Source organism: Camelus dromedarius, chromosome 23 (assembly GCF_036321535.1).
Source record: "Camelus dromedarius isolate mCamDro1 chromosome 23, mCamDro1.pat, whole genome shotgun sequence".
Classification (NCBI taxonomy): Eukaryota; Metazoa; Chordata; class Mammalia; order Artiodactyla; family Camelidae; genus Camelus; species Camelus dromedarius.
Window position 1 is genome coordinate 24,651,487 of NC_087458.1, and position 25,165 is coordinate 24,676,651.

The window sequence follows — 25,165 nt, forward strand, 5'->3', positions numbered from 1 at the left end:
TAGCATGCATTCATTCTCTAGATACTTACTGAGCACCTTTTTTATTCCAGTCCCCGTGCTAGATGCTGAGGGTACTGCAAAAGCAGGCAAGGGAAGGAGATTGCTACGAAGGAAGGGTACCAGTTATTTTATTCCCTAATACCTCTCTCTCTTACTCTGTCTCCTTGAGGCATCTTACATAGGGCTATGAATATGGGAGAGCATACAGGAAACGCTGAAATGAAAAGATGGGAACTGAAATATTAATTGATGTCTACAGATTAAGTTGTTTTAATTAAACCTGAAAAGGGTGGAAATACAGCAGAGAAAAAGAGGAAGGTAGTTGTAATAATAAGAGTAATGGAAATGTACAAGGTTTCTTTTTAAAGCTACCTATATGAGTTCTAGGTACCTGACGCATAAAATGCTGACAACTGATGTATTTCATAGAATCTTAGAGCTGGAAGATTTAGGGAAGTCATCTACTCAGAGCTTCTATCAATGTAGGTGTCCTTCTGTTAACATCCATTCACACATTGTTGATCATCTGCAGTGATGTGGGAATCACTCCATCACTGTTCTGTTTTGGAGACAACACTAATTGGTTGTTTTTGTTTTTACTATTGAACTAAAAGCTACTTTGCTATAACTTTCTCTTGATCTTAGTTCTGCCTTTTTAAGCTGCACAAAATCAGTTTAATTGCTGTTCTAGATCTCTGTCTTTAAGATGTATAAAAACATGCTCAATAAGTATTTTTAAAACAAACATAGGCAGCCAGTGTAAGGGAGGGGGTCAGTAATAGCCAGTTCAGAATGTGATTTTTGCGCTTCTCATATGGAGCCAAACATAATGCTTTTTTACAGAGACAAATGAAACAAGACATAATATAATCCAAATTTAGATGTAGATTGGGTTTTATATTATGTTATGTGAGGCTCTTTGAGAAAGCACAGCTTGGATTTCTAGGCTTGCATTAACATTTTATTTAATGTGATTGACTTTCCCATTAAACCTATGCCATTGAACCTTAGACAGTCTCCTGGCTAACATTAACATTTTTTAAAAAATTAGAACTTGCACTTCCTGAACACACACAAGGTTAAATAACTGGAGGGAGTGTATTAACTCTTAGGAAGTCAACCCTCAAATTAAAATAATGACATGAGTATGCCACAAATGGAATGGATAATTGAGTTGGTGCTACAGTACATATTTTGGTTCTTACTTGAGAAATTTAGAAGAGTTTTATTTGATATTCCTTTCCTTTTATACAAATATGGTATGGTGAGAAAAACTGCACATTTTTCCATCAAGTTCATAAATTTTTTATGGCAGGAAACTTGTCCCTAGTTCACTATTGTATTCCCATACTTAGCATGATGGGAAGCTCAGAAAAAAACTTTGCTGAATAAATAGATGATTGTATAATAAATCTAGTATGTTTGCCATTTTGTATTTTTTAAAATGTTTTCTTTTCCTGTTAGTGGTGAGTGAAGATCCTGTAATCAGCCTGTGTAGACCCCCTCTAAGAGGCTCACGATCTGGTAAGAAATTGTTTTGTCTGTTGGTTTAACTTTTTTATACTAGTAATTTTATTTTTAAGTAGGGTACTACATGTATTCATATGGTTCAAAATTCAAACATTTCTGTAAATATTCAATGAAAAGTCTCCCAGCCTCCTCTGTCCATTACCCACCCAGTCTCCTCATCAGAGGCAACCAATGTTGTCAGTTTCTTATTTTTCCAGAGATATTTTATGGAGATAAAAGGAAATTCATGTATAAATGATTTTTTCCTCCCTTTTATTAACCCAAATTTTATTTTAGCCCAGTAAATACTTTTTCCTATGCTTTCTTATTCTTTGTTTTTATTTTTACTTAAAATACATTGAGACATCTTTCCACATAAGTGTATGAAGGACTTCCTCATTTTTTTTTTTTTTTAAGAGAGTGTTTCTTACATGTTGCTGTGATTCTTTTTGTTAGCATAATGGTTTTAAATTAGGGTTAGGGACTTTTATTCTCAGTATAATGCAAATAAAAAATTCAAGACTGAGACTTTGTGGCTCCGGACTATAAACTTTCCCTGCTGGAATTACATTTCTTTTTGACTAAAACTTTAAAAGAGTATATTGCCCTTTAGTTGATTTCATGACTATGAAAGGAAATGAGTAATGTCATTCTAAGCAGCCTACTTCTACTTCTGTTTTAGAGTTTATTGACCCATATGGATGCTTTTTCACAAGAATTAAAAAGGAAGCTTATCTTTACATGAGGTTTCTATTCCTCACTCATTCTCTTTAAAAAAGAATTAGGTTTTTTTTTTTTTTTTGCTAGATGACTATCCTATTAAGTGTTATAAACGATAAAAATCTGTTAAGGTTTTGCTGACGAACCTGTGGTAAAGAACCATATGATGCATTTCCTTTTAAGCCCTAATCATTTTCTTGCTATCTCTCTTGCAGATTCGACATACAAAACAAATGGAAATACTAAAATGAGTGAATTAGGTTTGTTTATCTCTAATTCTTATAGGTTCTCTTTGAGGGTTCTAATTATCAGTAGAATACAGAAGTATATTCTTTTGGTCACTGGCTTGAGAATATTTGTTCATTCTCTCAGCTTGAGGAACAGTGTCCTTATGACCATGGCCTTTACTGATAGCCTTGGTTTTTATTCTTTCTGAAATTGTCTTTTGTTATATTATTGTTTAAGTACATGTAAGAAAATGTAATAGCCGATTCATTTTAGCTTTTATTAGTATTTGTTAAATTCACACTATTGAGAAAAGAGAGATACCAACTTACCAATTAAGGTTTTTTTCTTGGTTGAGACATTGAATTTGAGATTTTTTTCATCGTAAGTCCTTTGCCATATTTGTTGAAGTGGTATATAGTCTTTTTAGTGTTTGCCTTGGTGTAAGTACCAAGATCTGTGGCTTTAAGTGAACCTACATTGATTGTGGTTGGACTTAGTCTTAAGTTACAATTCTTTCCTAAATTTTGAGATGAGTCAAAAGGAGGGAAGCATCATTTTTCTTTATAAATAGTTGCAACTTGTTTTAAATTTGTCTTTCGCTTAAGCTCAGGCTGATTTTTTTTTTTTTTTTTTAGAGACTTCAGAATTTATAGTGTCTGGGTACTGAAAATGGTCCTTGCAGTGTATGACTTACCATGTATACTTTTACCTAGCAGAGTTTCTCAAATGCTCTGTTTAAAAACATTAAAAAAAAATTTTTTTAAGTCACAGAGTCTTGGGGGAGGGTCTGTATAGCTCAATGGTAGAGTGATTGCTTAGCATGCCCGAGGGCTCAATTCCCAGTACCTCCATTGGTAAATAAATAATAAGTCTAATTACCTCTCCCCTAAAAAAGAAGCAAAAGACAAAAAAAAATTTTTTTTAGAAAGGGTATTTGTTTAAAAAAAAAGTCGGTCTTAATTGGAAGAGAACTTGGAGCTGAGATAATCGAGCACTCTTATGTACTTTCTATGCCAAATTTAGAAATCATTCCTATAAGTACTTGATAAAAAACACTAACTTTTAAAAAAGTGCTTTCCAGTTTAAAGGAAATTTTTGTGAACTTAATATAGAGAATGATACCTGACTTTTTTCTTTCTTTTTTTAATAGTAATGCTAGTGCATCTTGGAGTATATGAAATGGCTATTCACGGAGCTTGAACACTAGTGATATCTCCAGACTATTCTTTATTCTCTTTTTCTTGCTGCTCCACTTTCTGTTCTCCAAAGCATGATTGATACTGAATAGTCTTAAAAGTTACTGTTCTTAAAGGTAACTGTAGCAGGGGTCCACAAACTCCAGCCTCTGAATAAAATCTGACTGGCAGTCCTGTTTTTTGTATAGCCTATGAGCTAGGAAAAGATTTCTACATTTTGTGAAATAAATATATACATATATATGTGTGACAGACCTTACATGGCTTGAAAAGTCTAAAATATTTACTATTTGGCTCTTGATGGGGAAAGTTTACCAACCACTGATTTATAGCAATGGCAGAAATAAAGACGGGAAATCACCTAAATTTTCATTTGTTTGTTCTAAGAGCAAATTCAGAGAGTTACATACTTGCCTGGACATAGTTTAGTGTAACACTCCACACTAGGTTTTACTGACAACACAAAAAGACAGGAGATACAATGACTCCTGTATTCTGTGTAGCATCCTCTTTGAGAAAGCATGATAGTCTCAGGTCTGAATCTTCATATCTTTGACCCCAGTCACAACACAAGTAAACACAGTTTAAATTTCCTTGAGTACCCTTCAATTCTCACACCAGTACATTCTGTGAGTCTCTAGGAATAGGAAAGTCTGTAGTAGAAATATATCTTGAACTTCGTGTTTTTCTTAAAAACTGTGACCAGGCAAAAGAAAGTGAACAGAAAGTGATACATTTAGTGGATGGTCTTCACCAGAAGAGATGATTGTATGTGATCTAATTTTATAACAAACGTGAAGACCTAGGACTTCCTAAAGAACCTTTTCCTAATTGGTTGAAGTTGTTGGAAAAGTGACACCTCCTTTAATAGCACATTTAATTATTGTCATTGGTCTTAAAGCCACAGCTTTTATAATTTCTTAAAATGACTTTTTTTGGTTAAAGGGTATTATTGCTCCAAATAGGACTGTAATTTCTAACAGTTTCTGCATGAGTATAGGGAAGAGTAATTACCTTTTTTAAAAAATATTTTTTAAAAATGCTTTAACCTTTTACATGTAGCAGCCAAGAAATTTAAAATAAAGGAAGCTGAATACTAAAAGAGGGAAATGAAATTAAAACTTCTGTAGTCATTAGCTGTTAGTGATTCATCATCAGATTGCATTTAAATATTTATGTGTACATTCTTTGCAGCTTGGGATAAGAAGAAGAAAATTGTTACTTGTTAACATAGTGGTATATGTACACGGTAGTCTAGAGAAGTACCCTACTCTCTGGAAGAGGTCAGGAAGGTTTTATGGAGATGGCATATGAATTGAGTTTTGAAGGATGAATAGCAGACAAAATGGGGAAGAAGATTTGCTAATACTACAGTTTGTCTTATAGTGGAATGTCGTTCTTTGACCTTTAGAGTCTGTGCAGTGTGAGAAACTCCCTTACATTAGAGACAACACTCTCACGTCAGCTGTGGCTCTTTGAGGGATCTTATTTAGAATGACATTCTAAATCCGTAGGCTTGGGTTTCTAGAGATTCACTTACTAGTGTGAGAACCATGTTTAAAAATGTATATATAGCCAAGATGAAAGCCTATTATGATGATTACTTGTCAAATATATAGGATGTGTTATTATTTAAGCTATCTAATTCATAAAATATTACTGGATTATGAGGCACAAAATAGTACTATTTTTTGTTTTTAGTGGTATTATCAGGGTAGCCTTGCCTGGCAAATTATTGTTTATGTTTTAGATACTGCTGATAAATATTTATTGTTAGGAACAGGGAATTCTAAAGAAAGGATCTTTCGACACTAGATTAAAAGTCTTAGAAGTGTTCAAAAATAGATTAAATCCATGATTTATTCAATACTTCAAATATGATAATAACATATTAGAAGTATTAAAAGTAAATGGGGAGCTCCCTTATATAATGTGGTTATAAAATAATTCTTAAATCCAATAATAAACATAAATAGAAAAAAATTGAATTTTAGGCAACCTGGTATGTGAAGCATTGATTATTAACTAATTGACTTTAGACAAGTTGACCTGGAATTTCAAAAGTATATGGAAATAAATTTATCAGGATGAAAAAGGGAGGGATTTCTGTACTATTTATTTTTTCTGATAGCTCAGTGAATGAGTGTAAATCTTCAACATACTTTCTTTCCATTAATACAGATTCAAAAATCGGTTCAGCCTTAAAGAAATTTTGCTACACCAAATAATTTTTAAATTATATACAACGTAATGCTCTAATGTAAATGTAACTTAAGCAAAGCTACTGTATTACATGACTTACACTTAGGTGTTGTTGGAGCCTCTCATTTTAGGAAGAGCTCACTTATGAGCCTTTTCTTCATCGTTCATTCATTTATTCAAAAAATTATTGAAGGAGATTTTTGATTCATGTATAAGGAGCTTGGAAATTGCCACTTCTACCTAGTAACAAGTAAAAAACTGACAGCTGAAAAATCAACAACTCTTCTTAGATCATTAAAAGGCCACAGGTCAAATCACTGCCCCCAAGATTGGAAAGACAGGCAAATATAGGGAGTCATGGCTTACTGGAGCAGAGACTCACAAGCAGGAACCTCTGCAGGAAGTCATTCTGGGTAAGAAAACCTGAGCTGCAACTGAGGGATTGCTGGAGACTCAGTGTGGACAAGTCTGAGAGTTCAAAATTACAGGGGGACCCAGTCAAAGAGAGGTCCCCACTATATTGTGAGATTTACCTCCAGAATCTCAACCAGGCTCCCATAACAAATATCAACAAAAAATCCCCTCATACCTCTGCAAGGGAGAGCTTTCCCCATTCTGAACTATGTCAGAGCACCCTGTTCTTCTTAACAAGTCAAGCCCCCAGGGAAATCTGGTTAACTAAATCTTAATCTACTATATTACTATCAAAGCCTAACTGACCTGAGGGAGGGGAAATACCTAACTCCAGACCACTCTGGATGTCCTGTCCCACCTAAAGGGGAAAGGGGGAAAAAAAAAAAGGAAGAACTATTATGAAGTTTACAGTGCAGAGGCACAGGCTTACTAAAACACCAAGACCTAGAACTATAGAATGCTTTCCCTCCCCCAGTACCTCACCACATTACTAAAGGCCTATTTACAGCAGTTCTTTTTACCCAGTACTTCATGTCCAGCTATGAAGAAAAAATTACAAGACATGCTAAAATGAAAGAACACAATTTGAAAAGATAGAGCAAACATCAACCAGACTTGGCAGGGATGTTAGAATTATCAGACCAGGAATTTAAAACAACTATAATTAATATCTAAGGGCTCTAAAGGATAAAGTAGACCACATGCAAGAACAGATGAACAATGTAAGCAGAGAGATGGAAATCCTAAGAAAGAGTCAAAAAGAAATGCTACAGATAAAAAAACACTGTAACAAATGAATGCCTTTGATGGCCTTATTGGACTGGATACAGCTAAGGGAAGAATTTCTAGAGGATAATTATGTGGTGTGGTAAGTGTGTTAATGCTGCATGATAATCATATTGCAGTATAGAAATGTAACAATCAACACTTTGTACATCTTACACAATGTTAAATATCAATTGTATCTCAATTTAAAAAATGAAATCCTTGAAAACCAAAAAGCAAAGAGAACAACTGAATAATACAGAATGTCCTAGACTGCAACAACTATGAAAGGTGTAATGTACAGATAATGTGAATAACAGAAGGAGAAGAGAGGAACAGAAGAAATGATTTGACACAATAATGACTAAGAATTTCCCAAATTAATGTCAAACAACAAACCTCAGATCCAGGAACCTCACAGAACACAAACAAGATAAATGACTGCCCAACCCACTCCAAGCCAAACACACACACACACACACACACACACACACACACACACACACTTAGAATCAAAGGTAAAGAAAAAAAAATCCCAAAAGAAGCGAAGGGAAGAAAACACATGACCTGTAAAGGAACAAAGATAAGAATTACATCCAACATCTCAGAAACCATGTAAGCAAGAAGAGATTGGAGTGAAGTATTTAAAATGTTCAAAGGAAAAACCACCAACCTTGAATTCTGTACCTTGCAAAATTATCCTTCAAAGTTGAACAGTATACTAACTAGGGGGAAAAAAACTAAGAAAAAAAAGATAGGACTCTAATATTATCAGAAATTAAAGGAGAGGACACTATAGATCCCATGGAAATTGAAAGGATAATACAAGAATATTATGAACAACTCTATGCCTACAAATTTAATAACCTAGATGAAATGAACTGATTTCCTTAAAAGGCATAATTTGCCAAAATTATGCAAGAAGAATGGACAGTCTAAATTGGTATATATTTCTTGAGTAAATGGAATCAATAATAACCTTCAAAAACAGAAAGCACCAGGCCCAGTTGAGTTTATTAGTGAATTCTGTCAAACATTTAAGGAAGAAATTATACTGAGTCTCTGCAACCTCTTGGATGATAGAAGCAGAGAAAATTCCTAACTCATTCCATTAGGCCAGCATTATGCTAATACCAAAACCAGACAAAGACTTATAAGAAAAAACTAAAAAATACCATCTAAAATGCGACAGAGTGAAACATCTAACTTTGTCTTTCCCCTTCATGCTACAACCAGTGAACCATCCACACCTCAACAGAGGTGCCTCTGCCCAACACAACAGGACGCTAGTGAATTCCACACATACATCTAAACGTGGATGGACTGTGGCACTTAGAAGAAGTGGAACCAGAGGAATAGGGAAGATGGGACCTGGAATTCAGGCCCTCTGAGGGGGGCAGCAGAGCCCATACCTTCAGAAAGCCCACTAACATAAGGAAAGGCTGCACATGTGACTCTAGCCACCTAATCACACTGGCATCTGTGGCCACAGGTAACTTGGCAGCAGTGGCAGTGGGGCCTTGGACCCCATCCCAACAGCTATGGAGGTGCCCCTGCCACCCCTGGTTTCCTGCCCTCATGGTGGAGCCTGTGTCTCAGGGGATCTCAGATGCAAAGAAAAGAAAGAGTGGATGACAGTGGCTCTGGCAGAAACAAGGCAGCAGTGGTGCTGCTGGTGAGAAAGCAACAACAAAGGCACAGAGCCACACCTCTTACAGAGAAGGTGGAGCATGGAAAGTGCCACTCTCAAATATAACGAGGGGCAGCTCAGGTAGGAAAAACTAAAAACTTGTATGATAGTGCTATCCCTGGAAAACGAAAGAAATTTAACTTCTGACCTATCATTTAATATCAGATGTTCTGGCAGAGGAACAGTTCTTCATCAAACAACATGAAGAACCACAAAAAAGAAAATGATAGTTCTCTGGAAATGAAACTTAAAGCACAAAATATCATAATTTGACTGATAGAGAATTCAAAAACAGCCATCATGACAACAGGCAGTGAGATACAATAAAACTTAGTTTAATGAGCTCAAGAATAAAATTTATGAACAGAAGGAATACTTTACGAGAGGTGTTGAAATTCTAAAAAAGAGACAAATTTTTGAGCTGAAGAATGCAGTAAAATTAAAAACACATTAGAAAGTATTAGAAATAGAGCAAGCCACATACAGAATTAGTGAGCTCTAAGATATAAATCTAGAAATAATACAAGTAGAAGAGGGAAGTGAAATAATATATTTTTAAAATGAGGAAATCCTGTGAGAGCTGTCCAACTCTTTTTGGAAAGGCAGCATTAGGATAATGGGTATCTCGGAAGGAGAATAGAGGTAGAAGAGAACAGAGAGATTATTTAAAGAAGTAGCTGAGAACTTCCCAAACTGAGGAAGGAACTGGGTATACAAACCCATGAAGCTAAGAGAATAATACCTATTTACCTCTATGCAAAAAGACCTCCTCTAAGAGAATAATTTTTCAGAAGTCAATGACAGCATTTGAAAGGCAGCCAGGGAAAAAAGGATGGTGACCTACAAAGGAACCCCCATTAGGCTATTAGTAGATTTCTCAGCAGAAACCCTAGAGGCCACAAGGGAATAGAATGATGCTGTGAAAATACTGAAAGATAAAAATTGTCATCCAATAATACTCTATTCAGCAAAGTTGTCATTCATATATAAAGGACAAATAGACTTTCCCAAACAAACAGAAGCTGAGGGAGTCCATCCCCATTAGATCTGCCTTAAAGGAGATGTTGAAAGGAGCTCTTCAACCAGAAACAAAATGGCCACAATATACAGAACTTTGAGCAAGGTGAGAAATAGAACCAGAAAATTACAACTCTCTATCAAAATAGGTTTTTAGACACTCTATTATAGCATAAAGGTTAAAAGGAGAAAAAAACCCATAAATATAGCTATCTCACTTGGATACCAAACTCACAACATAAAGAGGGGTAATTTAAGAAAACAACATAAAAGGAGAAGAGGAAAAGGACAACTTGTATAGGTAAATAAGGGTAAGATACTATCAGTAGAAAAAGGACTATTTTAACTGAGATGTTTCTACATACCATAGGGTAAACACAGCATAAACACAGAGCAAAGACACAAGACATAACAAAAGAGGATACAGAAAAATATCGTATAAAACCACCAAACCAAAATGGTAGACATAAACACAAGAAAGAAACAATGGAGATATAGACCAACCAGAAAACAGTAGATAAAATGGCAATACTAAGTCCTTATCAGTAATCACCCTAAGTATAAATGGATTGCATTCACCTATCAAAAGGCACAGAGTGGTTGGATGAATTGAAAAAACAGCTCCAGGTTGTCTCTAGGAGACAGATCTCAGCTGCAAAGACAAATATAGGCTAAAAGTGATGGAGTGGAAGATGATATGCCAAGCAAATAGCCAAAAAAAAACTGGAGTAGCCATACGCATGTCAGAAAAAAACAGACTTCAAGCCAAAGAAGATAAGAAGAGACAAAAATGGATCAGCATATAATGATAAAGGGGACAATTTATCAAGGAGACATAATAGTGATTAATATATATGCATCTAAAATAGGAGCACCAAAATATAAAGCAATTATTAACAGACCTAAAGGGAGAAGTTGACAGCAACATAATAATAGTAGAGGACTTTAACACCCCACTTTAACATCAATAAATATATCCAGACAGAAAGTCAACAGGGAAACACTGGCCTTAAATGAAACATTAAGATGGATTTGATTTCTAAAGAGTATCTGTCCAAATGCAGCAGAATATGCATTCTTCTCACACACACATGAAACTTTCTCAAGGATAGACTATATGTTGGAACACAAAACAAGTCCTGGTAAATTTAAGAAGATTGAAATCATGTGATTCATATTCTCTGATCACAATGGGCTGAAACTAGAAATCAACTCCTAGAAGAAAACTAGAAAAACCACAAATTGTGGAGACTGAACAACATGCTGTTGAACAATGACTGGGTCGATAAAGAAATTAAAGGAGAAATTAAAAATTACGTGAGAAAAACAAAAATGAAAATACAACATACCAAGATCTATGGAAAGCCATTAAAGCATTACTAAGAGGGAAGTTTATAACAATAAGGCTTACTTCAAGAAACAAGAATAATCTCAATCTAATCTTACACCTAAAGTAACTAGAAAAGGAACAATTGAAGCCCAAAGTTAGTAGAATTAAGGAAAAAATAAAAATCAGAGCAGAAATACATGAAATAGAGACTAAAAAGACAGTAGAAAAGATCAATGAAACTAAGAGCTAGTTCCTTGAAAAGATAAACTGACAAACTATTAGCTAGACTCACTGAGAGAAAACAAGAGGGGGCCTTGATAAATAGAAACAAATGAGGAGTAATAAGAGATACCACAGAAATTCAAAGGATTATATGAGAATATTATGAACAGCTGTATACCAACAAACTGGACAACCTAGAAAAAATGGACAAATTCTTAAAATCATACAACCTTCCAAGATTGAAGCAGTAAGAAATAGAAAATCTAAATAGACTAATCACTTGTACAGAGATTGAAACAGTAATCAAAAAGCTCCCCTCCCCACAAAAAAATAGTCCAGGATAGGATGGTTTCACAACTGAATTCTACCAAACGTTCAAAATAGATTTAATACCTATCTTCAAACTATGCCATAAAACTGAAGAGAAGGGAATACTTCCTAACTCATTTTAAATAAGAAGCCAATATCACCGTGATACCAAAACCAGACAATGACAGCACAGCAAAAGAAAATTACAGGCCAGTATATCTGAAGAACATAGATGCAAAATATTAGCAAACCAAATTCAACAATACATCAAAAAAATCATATGCCATAATTGAGATTTAGTCCATGCAAGGATGATTCCATATTCACAAATCAATCAGTGTGATTGATACACTGCCTTAGCAAAATGAAGGATAAAAGCCATATAATCATCTTAATAGATGCAGAAAAGCATTTGACAAGGCTCAACACCTATTTATAATAACTCAATTAAGTGTATTGTAGGGACGTACTTCAATGTAATAAAACCCATATATGATAAACCCACATCTAGCATCATACTTCATATTGAAAATTTGAAAGCTATCCCTCTAAGAAGAGGAACAAGGCAAGGATGCCCGTTCTTGCCACTTTTACTGAACATAGTATTGGAAGTCATAGCCAGAGCAGTTGGGTAATAAAAAGAAATAAAAGCCATCCAAATTGGAAAGGGAGAAATAAACTGTCACTATTTTTAGATATTATTTTATATATAGAAAATCCTAGAGACTTCATCAAAAATGTTAGAAATAATAAATGAATACAGTAAAGTTGCAGGGTACAAAATCAATATACAAAAATCTGTAGCATTTCTATATGCTAACAGTGAGCTAGCAGAGAGAGAAATTAAGAAAGCAACAACTCTTATAATTACAACATAAATAATAAAAATACCTAGAAATAGATTGAATCCAGGAGGTAAAAGATGTGTGCACTGAAAACTATAAGACATTTTTGAATTGAAGAAAGAAAGAAATGGAAAGACTCACAGACTGGAAGAATTAACATTGTCAAAATGTACTTATTACTGAAAGTAATCTATAGATTCAGTGCAATCCCTATCAAAATCTCCAGGACAAATTTTCATAGAAATAGAATAAACAATTTTAAAACTTACGTGGAACTACAAAAGACCGCAAATAGCCAAAGCAATCCTGAGAAAAAGGACAAAGCTGGAGGTATCACACTCCCTGATTGTAAACTAGACTACAAAGACATAGTAATAGAAACAGCATGATACTGGCAGAAAAATAGATATGTAGATCAGTGGAACAGAATTGAGAGACCATTAATTTCCAAAAATAAACAGCTCACACAATTCAATGTCAAAAGAAAAACCCAATCAAAAAATGGACAGAAGACCTAAAAAGACCTGTCTCCAAAGAAGACATACAGATGGCCACTAGTCACATAAAAGATGCTCAACATTGCTAATTATTAGAGAAATGCATCAAAACTACAATGAGGTATCACCTCATATGGGTCAGAATGGCCATCATCAAAAAGTCTACAAATAATAAATGCTGGAGAGGGTGTTGAGAAAAGGGAACCCTCTTACAGTGTTGATGAGAATGTAAATTGGTGCAGCCACTATGGAAAACAATACAGAGGTTCCTTAAAAAACTAAAAATAGAGTTACCATATGATCCAGTAATTCCACTCCTGGGCATATATCCAGACAAGATGAGAACTCTAAGTCAAAAAGATACGTGCATCCTGATGTTCATAGCAGCACTATTTACAATAGCCAATATATGGAAGCAACCTAAGTGCTCATCAACAGATGAATGGATAAAGAAGATATGGTAGATGTATACAATGAAATACTACTCATTTGTGGCAATGTGGATGGGCCTTGAGATATGTAGATTTATATGAATAAAACTACAAAACTTGATAAGATGATAAGATGAAGTCAAAGAACTACTAAGTAAGTGGGGAGATATTCCATGTTTATGGATAGGAGGACTCAATATTGTCAAGATATCATTTCTTCCCAATGCAATCCCAATCAAAATCCCAGCAAGTTAATTCATGGGTATTGGTAAATTGGTCCTAAAGTTTATATGGAGAAATAAAAGACTCAGAAGAGCTAATACAATATTGAAGAACAAAGTAGAAGGACAGGACTCAACTTCAAGCTAAACTAAACCTAAAACTACAGTAATTGAGGCAGTATGGTATTGGCAAAAGAAAAGATAAGGAGGTCATTGGACTAGAATAAAAAGCCCCTAAGTAGACCCCACGTATAGTCAACTGATCTCTGACAAAGGAACAAAAGCAATACAATGGGACAGAGTCTTTTCAACAAATGGTACTGCTACAACTGGACATCCACTTGCAAAAAAAAAAAAAAGAAGAGTCTAAATACAGACCTTCCACCTTTTGCAAAAATTAACTCAACATAGATCACAGACCTAGATGTAAACACAAAATTATAAAACTCCTAGAAGATAACAGGAGAAAACCTAGGCGACCTTGGATATGATGATGCCTTTTTAGATATAAACCAAAGGGGCATGATCCATGAAGGAAATCATTGATAAGCTGAAATGACATGAACCATTGATTCTTAAGAAAATATCTCTTGTTTGTATGCTATGTGAATAGCTGTATAAGTGAATAAAGCAAAACTGCTGTACAAAAAAGTACTCATATAATAGTTATGCGCTTAGAAAATAAAACTTCAAAAAGGGAACAATACCTTTTTATATGAATGGAAGTATTTATAAATTTTAAGGAAATAACACTAAGACAAGTTTGACTTTCCATTTTTCTGCTTGAAAAAAAGATGAAAGGTCAGTCTTTCTAAGGAAAGAGTAACAATGCTACTAATAATTTTCTCAGGGTTTTTTTTCCTGTGGCAAAAATGTTGGCAAATGCTGTTTTGCACTTGCTACTATTGAGTAAGAGGAGTTTGACTAGTATTATACCAATCTAACTAAACTGATTTGAAAAAAATATTTCTAAATTCACCATATAGTGTGTTGACAGTTGCCTTTTACAATACAGGCAAAAGCAAAGAGGGGTTAAAAGCAAATAGGGGTTAAAATTAAGAGAGGAAAATGCTGGAAGCAAAAGAAACTTTTCAGCTTTGTGGAAGGAGTCTGGTTCATGCTACTTCTCCTCACATATTGCTCAGCAGTATTTTAGCCCAATTATGCAATAACTGCATTTGGGTATATCTTCCTTTATTAAAAAAAAATTCAGAATAGCCCATGTAAAAATAGTGCATTTTAAGTTTGACAGGTTTTGCTTATGTATCTTTGTCCAAATTCTCTGGATGAGAAATAGTCTATGTGGACCTGCTGAAAGTAGGAGAATTTCTTTCTTACCTTTAGATACACCAGTGCATTGAAGAACTGGATTTTCGGTTCTACTTGTATGGTTGGCCTTTGAATGGAGTGCAGGGCATCTAGCAAATAGGAGAGTGAGAATACTGTGAATTTGCTTATCAACAGTTTCATGTTTTCTATATTTTATAGTACAAATAGACCTCTGGGTGAAGGAAAATTAAACTCTTTCTGATTCTAGTTTGTAGTAGACTTAATTCCTGAAATAATGTAAAGGAAAAAATAGATTCTTTTTTTAATGATTTAACAGAAAAAAAAGTTTAAATGGTGTGATGTTATGTTCACTTTTTAAAATGGATGCTCTTAGTGGGGAAGGTATAGCTCAAAGTGGTAAAGCACAGGCTTAGCATCCATGAGGTCCTGGGTTCAATCCCCAGTACCTCCTCTGAAAAAAGAAAGTAAATTAACAGTAAACCTAATTACCACCCCCCCAAATGGATGCTCTTATTTATTCCTGAGCTTTAGCTTTTGATGTTATATACAACATGTATGCTTTTGTCTTCTAGAAGCCACCAGTGTCCAAGAGAAGGTGAATTTCTCTGAAGAAGGTATTTTCTTTTAAAATATCGTGCAATATATTCTAAATCTTTTTTGTTGTTGTTAGCATTAGAAGCAATTTTGATAGGTACTTAAGAGAGAACAGAAAATAGTGTCCTTTTCTTCAGGGGAAAAAAGAATTCACATTTATCTGAACTCTTGAATGGATAGATAAATTAGGATACAATGAGTGATAATCGCCCTTATGTGCATTTTAAGCAACTTTTGCCCTGTTGAGTTAATTTAAGCAAAGCTAATATTTTCAGTTTCTGGCATATGCTGGCCTTTGATTATGATATTAAAATGATCAGTTTTTCAAATTCTCATAACCAGGCTGTGTTTGAATACTACAGTAAAACTTAGTCCATTTTCAAACTTTGCATAATCTGAGATTGTTACCTGCATACTGAAATGTTTGTGTGTGGGTGTGGGCATACTATACCATATGTGCTTCTCCTCCCCACGGAGTAAAACTTTCCTTCTATTTAATGCTCATTTGTTTACTCTTTGCCTCTACATTAAAGCCTCAGAGTGTAATCTTGCTGATATTACTCTGAATATTTGGGGCATAATTATATACCCCAGAGAACATAAAATGTTTTTAGCTTATCTACAACTTTGTGACTCAGAATAGTAAACATAATAAGTGGCAGTTATACACCTGATATTTTAAAAGGCTTCATTTTAAGGTTGAATTACTTGTTTTTGTTTTTTAATCCAGATCTGTAGAGCCTTGGAATACAAACTATACTCGTGTATTTTTACTTCTTTTTAGGAGAAACTGAAGAAAATGATCAAGACAGCTCTGACAGTGATGTTTCTACTGTTAAAGTCAGATCCAGGGATTCTGTTGAGTCTGAAGGTAACATTGCTTTATGTACATATGACTTTTATCTTAGGAGCTGTATTTTTAGTTAAAATATAAAGAATTTATGTGAACTTATTTTTTTTAAAAAATACTTTAAAGTATTTATTAAAACTAATTTTTAAAGAGTTTTTTAAAAGTTTAACTTTTTAATATTTATTAAAATTACTTATTTCATATATACATTTAATTGGTAGTACAATGTCATGTAATGTCTAAACAAATAAATCACTTTTATTTTGCTTTGATATTTCTAGAACATAAGATTTTTGTTCTCAAGAATTATTTGTAGATTTTTAAAAAAATTTTATAGAGGAACTGATTCACAACAGACTCACAGACATAGAATACAGACTTGTGGTTCCCAGTGGGGAGGGGGATGGGTGGGTTAAACTGGGAGTTTGAGATATACTGACAGGTATATATAAAATAGGTAAGTTTATACTGTATAGCACAGGAAAATATATTCAGTATCTTGTAGTAGCTCACAGTGAAAAAGAATATGAAAATGAATATACGTATGACTGAAGAATTGTGCTGTACACCAGAAATTGATACAACATTGTAAACTGACTATAACTCAATGAAAAAAAAATTTGGCATCTGAACAAAAAAAACTGATATCACACTGGCATTGACTCACTACACACTGTCAGGAGTGTTAGTTAGCTTTAGGAAGTTTTTGTTTTTGTTTTTTTTTGCTTTTCTTTTTCTAGTTCTTTTAGCTGGTGGGTTAGATTGTTTATTTGAGATTGTTCTTCTTTTTTGAAAGGAAGTTTTAATATACTTAGATTACTACTTTTGTCTCTGGATTGCTCAAATTCACACCAAATTAGCAACAACAGTTTCTGATTATCCATGTAAATTTATATTGAAATTTATTTAAGGAAAGAACTGACTGAAGAGAAAAAACACCAACTTGAGGCTTATGAGGGTGCTGATCAAATTTGTAAACTTCGTAAATAATGAGTAATTTTATGTTTTAATAGTCCCATGGAAGATTAAGTCTCCATTTTTCACTCACCTCCTTTTGAGAATTTCTGTAATCCTACGTTTTACTTAATCATTCCACTTTAAAAATAAGCTCAGAAGCTAGTTTATGGGTATGGGGTATTCTGTATATTTCCCACCCTTCCTCATTTTCCCCCATTCTTTCTTTTTTTTTTTTAAAGTACAGTTACAAAGTGTCAATTTCTGGTGTACAGCACAATGTCCCAGTCACGCATATACATACGTATATTCATTCCCTGTTCTTCCTTGATACAGAAATCCAAAGGAGACATGCAACATCCTAGCATAGTGGTTAAGAACACGTTCTCTGGAGCCAGAATCCCTAGGTTTCACTCCTCCACTACTAGGTTTGTGCCCTCAGGCAATTGCTTAACTTTTATGCTCCTCAGTTTTCTCACCTGGCTTATTGTAAGGTTAAATTACTTAGAAAGTACCTGGCACATAGTAAACACTCAAATTAAGTCCTGTTATTAGTTTTCGTATGTGCTTCATAAAGCTCTAAAAATTAGAGACTGATTAAGCCATTCTTGTGGTCAGTAGTTTGATGCCACTGGTACCATTGCTACCCTTTGAAATACATAAATCCCAGGCTCTGTGATCCCTTTAGAGTTCTGGTAAGTTCTTATTGAAGCACACAGACACCATGCAAGAGAAGACTCTAGCTAAAGAACAAAGAGGTGAGGCATCAGAAGAAGAATACTAATTTTTCAGACTATCTTCTGGGCCATTTATAACCGAAGAGGTACAAGAAGATACATCACAGTGAAGGAAGAAAATATTAGAGTTTCATGTATATTTATTTTTTATTTCATCCATTTAGAATATCTATTTTTGTTTGTTTTACAGTAATACATATTAGTTAATATTTTAGTGATTCATGTATGTAATGTTAGAAATATGTTTTGGAGATTGATGCTCAAAACTTTTTTAGTAAAAGGAGCGCACTAACAAAAATACTTAGCCACCTCCTGGATGTGTCAAATGCTTTTGCCTCCAAGATAGCAGTCTGGTCACTTTTAAACAGATTTTGTTATAAATTCCACTTTTAAATGAAGAAAAAGTTTGAAGAAGGCAAGACTAAAATACATAGTGTATTGACCAGTTGCAAGAAAATTTTGAGGCGAAATGGATAGTAATGATTTCAAGAAGATCCATTATTATAAACTTTAAGAATTTTCCTCAACTCAAAGGTTTCATTATCTCCTTTACGTCATGCAATGTTCTATGGCTTCTTTTATTTTTTTCTTTAAAAAGAAAAGATAGATAATTAAATTTTTAGATATAACATGACCCTTTAGAAACTATTTTTTTAAATAAATTACATGTCCAAGTGTTGAATTCCCTAGGGTTTGTGTGAATATTTTTTGCTCTTTTGATTACTCATTGTTCTTTGGTAAAATGTGCACTTAAAAAGTTAAATAAGCTCTATAGTGTACTATATTTCTTTTTCATTTTTAGACCAAACCATTAGATCATCAAGTCAATATCCAGAATCACTTTGGCAGTCATCACAAAGTAAGTAAAACCATAATTTACATCCTTAAAAGTCTGTCTGTTGTGGGTGTGGTGAAATGCTGTTCTTGTTTTTGAAGATCCTCTTTTGCAATTTAACGTAAAATGTTGAAATAAAGGTAGAGTGAGTTCTAAAAAAAGAAATTCATCTTGCATCTTGACTTTCCTTCTTGAGTTAATCATCTCTGTGCCCCAAACTTGAATTTGAATTGAAAAAACAAAAAAACTGCTTTCTATGATGCGTTGAATGTCCTTGCTTGCAATATAAATTTGTTGATTGTTTTAGTTTAATTAAGGTATTAGTTTGAGCCTTGATGGTATGATTTCAACCATTGCAAATGTTGCAAAAGTCTGGAAGGATGAATAAATAAGTGATAAATCAGGTATAGTAAAAAGTTAATGGTAAGTTAGGTGGTGGGTATATAAAAGTTTTACAGCCTTGCTTACAGCTTTGAAAATTTTCATTTTCAAAGAAAATGTAATGCACAAAAAAGATTGGAAAGTAATATAATCGGGTTGGTAGAATCATTGTTGACATTTTTCTTTTACCTTTTTTCTGTATTTTGCAGATAACCTACAATTGATACGTATTTCTTAGGTTAAGCAGAAATTATTCTGTTTTTTTTTCCCATTTTTTAATCAATTCCCAGAACTCAAATTAATTATTGATCAACCAGAAATACCCTTGAATGTAAAATCTTCAAGACTTTTTTTCCTTCCACATCAATATTTTTAAAATATGAGACTGTATTTAAAGAAAAAGTCTTTGGAAATCTGTTTCATAATCGCTGTGCTCATTGAATTCTACTTTATATGTGTGTATATATGTATCTGTTGTTTTAGTCTTTAGTAGGTTCTGGGTTTGGAGTTTAAACTGAGACAAAACAAAAGCAACTGAAACAGAAATAAGTCATTTGTGGAAAATGACTTTTGAATCATCTTAATATATTTGCCCTTTATTTTTCTAAATCTTTGGTCTTTGGAAGCTCTGAAATTTGTCTCCCTGTATTAATTATGCTATACTCTTGCAGTGGAATACATTTCAGTTATGGAAAATGAGTTATTTATATACAGTTAGGTGATCAGTATATATTTCCTTGAATCTAAGATGCCACTGCTTTTACATATCACTGAGAAAGAAAGAAAATGCAGTTAAAGTGTGACATATTGTTGATTATAAGATGCAGCCCTAAATCAGAGGTGTTTTTTAAAAATTACTTCTTCAGAATCAATGAAAGACAATATAATGTCTACTTTTTAGATAAGTACCTTGTTAGACTGAATACAAATCTGGTATCTACATCTATCTGACTTATTCACCATGGTTTTCCTACAATGTTTTGCACATAGTAGGCACTTAATAGATACTAATGAATTTTTAAGTTATGCATTTTTAAAATGGTGCATTTCTGTACAGCTAGCATATATTGCATTTGTAGTCAGAGAAAAATAAAGTTGAACATAAAGTTATACTGATACTTGAATTAGAGGGTAGAAGTAAATTTCTTTAGGGCAGATTTGGAAATGTACCCTGTTACAATTGTAATATCATTTTTTTATTATCCCACTGTATCATTTTACAGTTGTACTTAGATACCATCCCAAACATGAAGTAGAATCTTTCACTTCATAACTACTTTGCAGTGTTCACAAATTTGCTTATATAGTATATACTGTTATATATGAACTGCCTGCATTTATATTCTCTGTCATACTACCTTTAGATATGTAATCTTGAACAAATTAACAATTTCAGTTTCCATATTTGTAAAATAGGAATAACAGTATCCACCACATAAAGTGTGAGAATTAATAAAATTGTACTCGGTACCTGGTAAATATTCAGTACTTTTAGCCATTATTTTGATGATGTTGATCTTAAAGCTGGCTTCTTATTATCTGATTCCTGAACATTTTGAAGTTTAGGAAAGGGAAAATACATACATATTGTATATGTTTGGGACTAATAAAAGAAAGTTTTGATTTTTGTTTGTTTTTGGATATGGTATCCATAGTAAACAAGCAAAATGTCTATGCAACTTCTTCATTTTTTTTAATTTCCAAATATTCTATGACTTAATCTCTGTTTTCTGTTTCAGGTCGAAACTACACAGCTTTTGATAAGCAACCATTAGTGCTTAGTAAGTGGTTGGTTGTCTATTCTTTTATCATTTAAGCAATTCTAACCCAATCTTTTTCTGCCAACAAAAATTTAAATAGGATTTTAAGTCATTCTGCCCTCTTTGCCTTTTAATCCACCACAAATTGGTACTATAGGTGATAATTACTCTGTGATGTGGAAATGTGTTCAGGGCTATTTTACTGAAAATAACTTATTTATGAAAGTAAATGGTTAGCTTTTTTCTTAATTTACACTGAAGTGTTAATGAAGTTCAAGTGTTAATGAACACAGTCATTCTCAGAGATCATAGCAAAGGACTTGCACGTAGTTTGTCTCTTCGGAGATTATGTATTTATTTGCTGCCTCTTTTGCTGTGGGAAGTGGTTCATTCTCACTGATGTGATCCTTTGACAGTATCTTTTAGTTTTGAACTATTACTGCCTTTTGTGTCTTTTCTCCCCAACTTTGTTTTGCTTTTCTGATGAATTTACCTTAGAACACTGGGGTATAGTATATATTTTCAAACTGTGTGAACTGATAGCTTGTTATATATATATATGTATGTATATATTTACCTCAGGCTCGGGATATCACAAAACCCCTCAGGAATGGATTGAACACGCCACAAGAATAAGGACTAGGATGAAAAGTAAGTTGATGAATCTCTACCTGTTATTGAAGTAATTTTAAGATTACTTTCTGTTTTCTTGATTATTTAATATATAAAATTATTTAGTTCTTCAGATAAGCATTCGGGTTGTTTGTGATTTCATTTATAAGGAAATCTATGATTACTGGTTTAGTTATTTCCTTCTACTTGGACTAGCAGGAGATGGACTGGGTGTAAAGTGTAGACGGTGGTGTAAGAAAACCAGTAGATAATGGGTCTGTACTTGACAGACTGTCAGTTCTATCTAGCAACAGTACGATCTGTACATGAAAATGAAACTCTACTCTTTTGACATTACCTGTTTGTTACTTTTAACAGATTATGTACTTTAACACTTTTTACTGAGTTATAATCATTTTAAAATATTGTATCAAATTCCAGTGTAGAGCACAATTTTTCAGTTATACATGAACATATATATATTCATTGTCACATTTTTTTTCGCTGTGAGCTACCACAAGGTCTTGTATATATTTCCCTGTGCTATACAGTATAATCTTGTTTATCTATTCTGCATATGCCTATCAGTGTCTACAAATTTTGAAATCCCAGATTATTTACTTTTATATAAATAACCACTTAGAGCAGCTTTATGTACTTATTTCAAGTAATAGAGGCTGAAATTTTTAAATTGTATTTTCATGTTTAGGTTTAGGAAGGATTAAATGTCACAGGATTTAAGAAATAACATAAGTAAACGTGATAAAACAATCATACTTTGAATTCAGTGTCTATTGTAATTTCTATAGTAGTGTGTCCACATTAAACCTTAATTGTATAAAAAAAAATCCATGCCATGCCGTAAGTGACCTTTAACCACTATCCCTTACTCATGTAACCACAGTAGGTCTCAAGGTCATCAGGTGGCCCCTTATATTTCATTTAGACGATATAAAAATCTGCATCATATAGCTCTTACTCACGAAATAACTAACTATAATTGGACAAGAGGCTTTGTTTTTCCATTAGTAAAGTAGCAATGGTCACAATTAATTTTTCCCCAGCAGTGGAGTTTTACCCTACATATAAGTGAGTTCTTTAACTGCCTGAAACTCAAATAGCTTTTTGCCCTTGCCGTACTGTTGGTTGTCATTTCTTATTGCTGTATATACACTTGCTATTAGAAGCCTATTTCCTCTTAAAATTTGTTCTCCTGACCTATTATAGTTAGGAAACCAAGTATTAATCATTCAGCTTCTTAGGATTATGTTTTCACCCAGTATTAAAAATTAAAACTTATTTTAAAGATCAGATCTGAGAGATATTCTTGGAAGCAGAACTGCCTGAGTTTAAGTATATACATCCTATGAAAAGCTCAGAGACTTCTTATGTTATTTCTTATATTAACTATATATTTTGTATAATTAGTAGCAGATAAATTACTTCCAGAAAAGTGTAAGACACACTGTTGTCAAAAAAAAGTTTGTGTTTTTATTTATTCTAATAAGACAACTGTACAAGTGAAATGCAGAAGGGAAAATAAATATTTTGAAGGTTTGGTTGGAATGTAGAAATAATCTTTGGTTGCTAAATTGATAGCTCGTTTTTAGTATTTTTGCATTCTGTTTGCAATCCTACTTTGTCTTAAGTTTGTATATTTGTTATGGCTTAAATAGTTACATACTGGTTGATAGCCATCTACCATAAATATAGGACTGTGAGAGTTAAATAGAAATTATATAGCAGAAGTTTGCAGGTACAGATACCAGAATTTTTTAGATTTCTGACCACATGAGGACTTTAAGAACAATGAACAGGAAGAAAATATTTTCAAAGTAGAAGGCTGCAGTGATTTTTCAAACAGCCTTGTAGATTCCTCTTTAATCCAAGATGATTTGAAAAAATTTTTCCTTGGCATTCCAAATTTCATATCTCATTGTCTTAACTATACAATTCTACCTGCTTCAGTGAGAAAAAACAATTATTTTCAGATTTAGTTATTGGCAAGAATCTGGGACTTTAGATCATTATTCTGACCCTGTGTTAGCACCCTGTCTATCTCTGGTTAGATAGGTCCCAGTTCAGGTTTCTGCCTATATCCAAACCTTTTGGGAAAGATAGAACCACTGTCTTTATTTTTCCTGTTTCCCAGATGATAGAACGGTGAGAATGAGGAACACTGTCTGTGGAGAGTCAGACCTCTGAATCTATGCTTCATTAATACATATATGCTTTAGAATCTGTCTTTAAAAGTGGTGTAGAGAAAAGAGGGAAGTTTAGAGTTAGAATTACTGGGTTCCAGTCCCAGCTTTTCTACTTACTAATTGAGTTATCTTGGTAAATAAAGTCACTTAACCTAGGTGAACCTCAATTTTCCTAACTTTAAAGTAGGAACTATAGTGCCTATAACTAGGTTATTTAATTAGATTATTTTATATGTGAACATAATTTTTTAAGTCTAAATACCACATAATTAATGCTTATTTATTGTTAACAGTGTATTATGTAATAATCAGTAGTAATAACTGAAAGATTCATGCCCTCTGCTCTTGACTTTATAGAGTGATTTTACTATATTCTTCATACTAGAAAAGCTTTGACCTTTACCTTTTTAAAAAAAAATTTTTTTTAGGAATTTTTATTATTGTCTTCAATAATATTTTTAATAAGGATAGAGATTACCTTTTAGACAATGCCCTGCCTCAGCAGCATTTACCCTGCTAAATTTGTTTGTGTTCTATGGACTATACAAGTATTAACTCTCTGTTCTCTTCTATAGGGGTACTCTCTTATATCATTTTATAGTATAAAATGGTAGTTCCATTTTTAACTTTCTGAGGAGCCACCATACTCTTTTCCATAGTGGTTGCACTAACTTATATTCCCACCAACAGTGTATAGGGGTTCCCTTTTCTCCACATCGTCTCCATATACCTTGGTTTTTTGATAATAGCCACATCACATTTGATAACGTGAGGTGATACCTCATTGTGATTTTGATCACATGTGTCACTGTGCTTATTAAGTTTGATGTAATCCCATGGTGTGTTTTTACTTTTGTTTCCCGTGCTTTTGGTGCACATCCAAGAAATCATTGTCAAAGCCAACTTCAGGAAGCTTTTTCTCTTATGTTTCTTCTGGGAGTTTTATTGTTTGGGTTTTTATTGTTTAAGTCTTTAGTCCATTTTGAGTTGATTTTTGTGGATGGTATGAGATCCAATTTCATTTTTTTGTATGTAGTTATCCAGTCTTCCCAATACCGTTTATTGAGGAGACTGTCCTTTCCCCCTTGTGTATTCTTGGCACCCTTGTCGACAATCAATTGACCATATATATCTTCATGGGTTTATTTTTGACTCTGTTTTCTCTTCCGTTGGTCTGTATGTCTTTTTATGGTAGTACCATAATGCTGTGATTACTCTAGCTTTGTGATATATTTTGAAATCAGGAAGTGTGATACTCCAGCTTTATTCTTCTTGCTCAGATTTGACACAACATTGTAAAATGACTATAACTCAATAAAAAAAAGTTTTAAAAAAAGTTGGCTATTTTGGGG

The 25,165-nt window shown here is 33.4% G+C and overlaps 1 protein-coding gene across 6 annotated transcripts in view; it reads left to right on the forward strand.

The window, feature by feature from the left end:
- Positions 1 to 25,165, forward strand: part of TOR1AIP1 (torsin 1A interacting protein 1) — a 35,914-nt gene that overhangs the window by 5,243 nt on the left and 5,506 nt on the right. For 2 of the 6 annotated variants that reach the window (XM_031435668.2, XM_031435666.2), the window contains exons 3-10: positions 51 to 116; positions 1,465 to 1,524; positions 2,445 to 2,489; positions 15,459 to 15,500; positions 16,265 to 16,351; positions 18,824 to 18,880; positions 20,977 to 21,018; positions 21,580 to 21,648. In XM_031435668.2, the coding sequence (XP_031291528.2) occupies positions 51 to 116; positions 1,465 to 1,524; positions 2,445 to 2,489; positions 15,459 to 15,500; positions 16,265 to 16,351; positions 18,824 to 18,880; positions 20,977 to 21,018; positions 21,580 to 21,648 (468 nt within the window). The remainder of the gene's footprint in view (positions 1 to 50; positions 117 to 1,464; positions 1,525 to 2,444; positions 2,490 to 15,458; positions 15,501 to 16,264; positions 16,352 to 18,823; positions 18,881 to 20,976; positions 21,019 to 21,579; positions 21,649 to 25,165) is intronic. The other 4 variants (XM_010992910.3, XM_031435672.2, XM_031435667.2 and 1 more) reach the window with 3 other exon arrangements.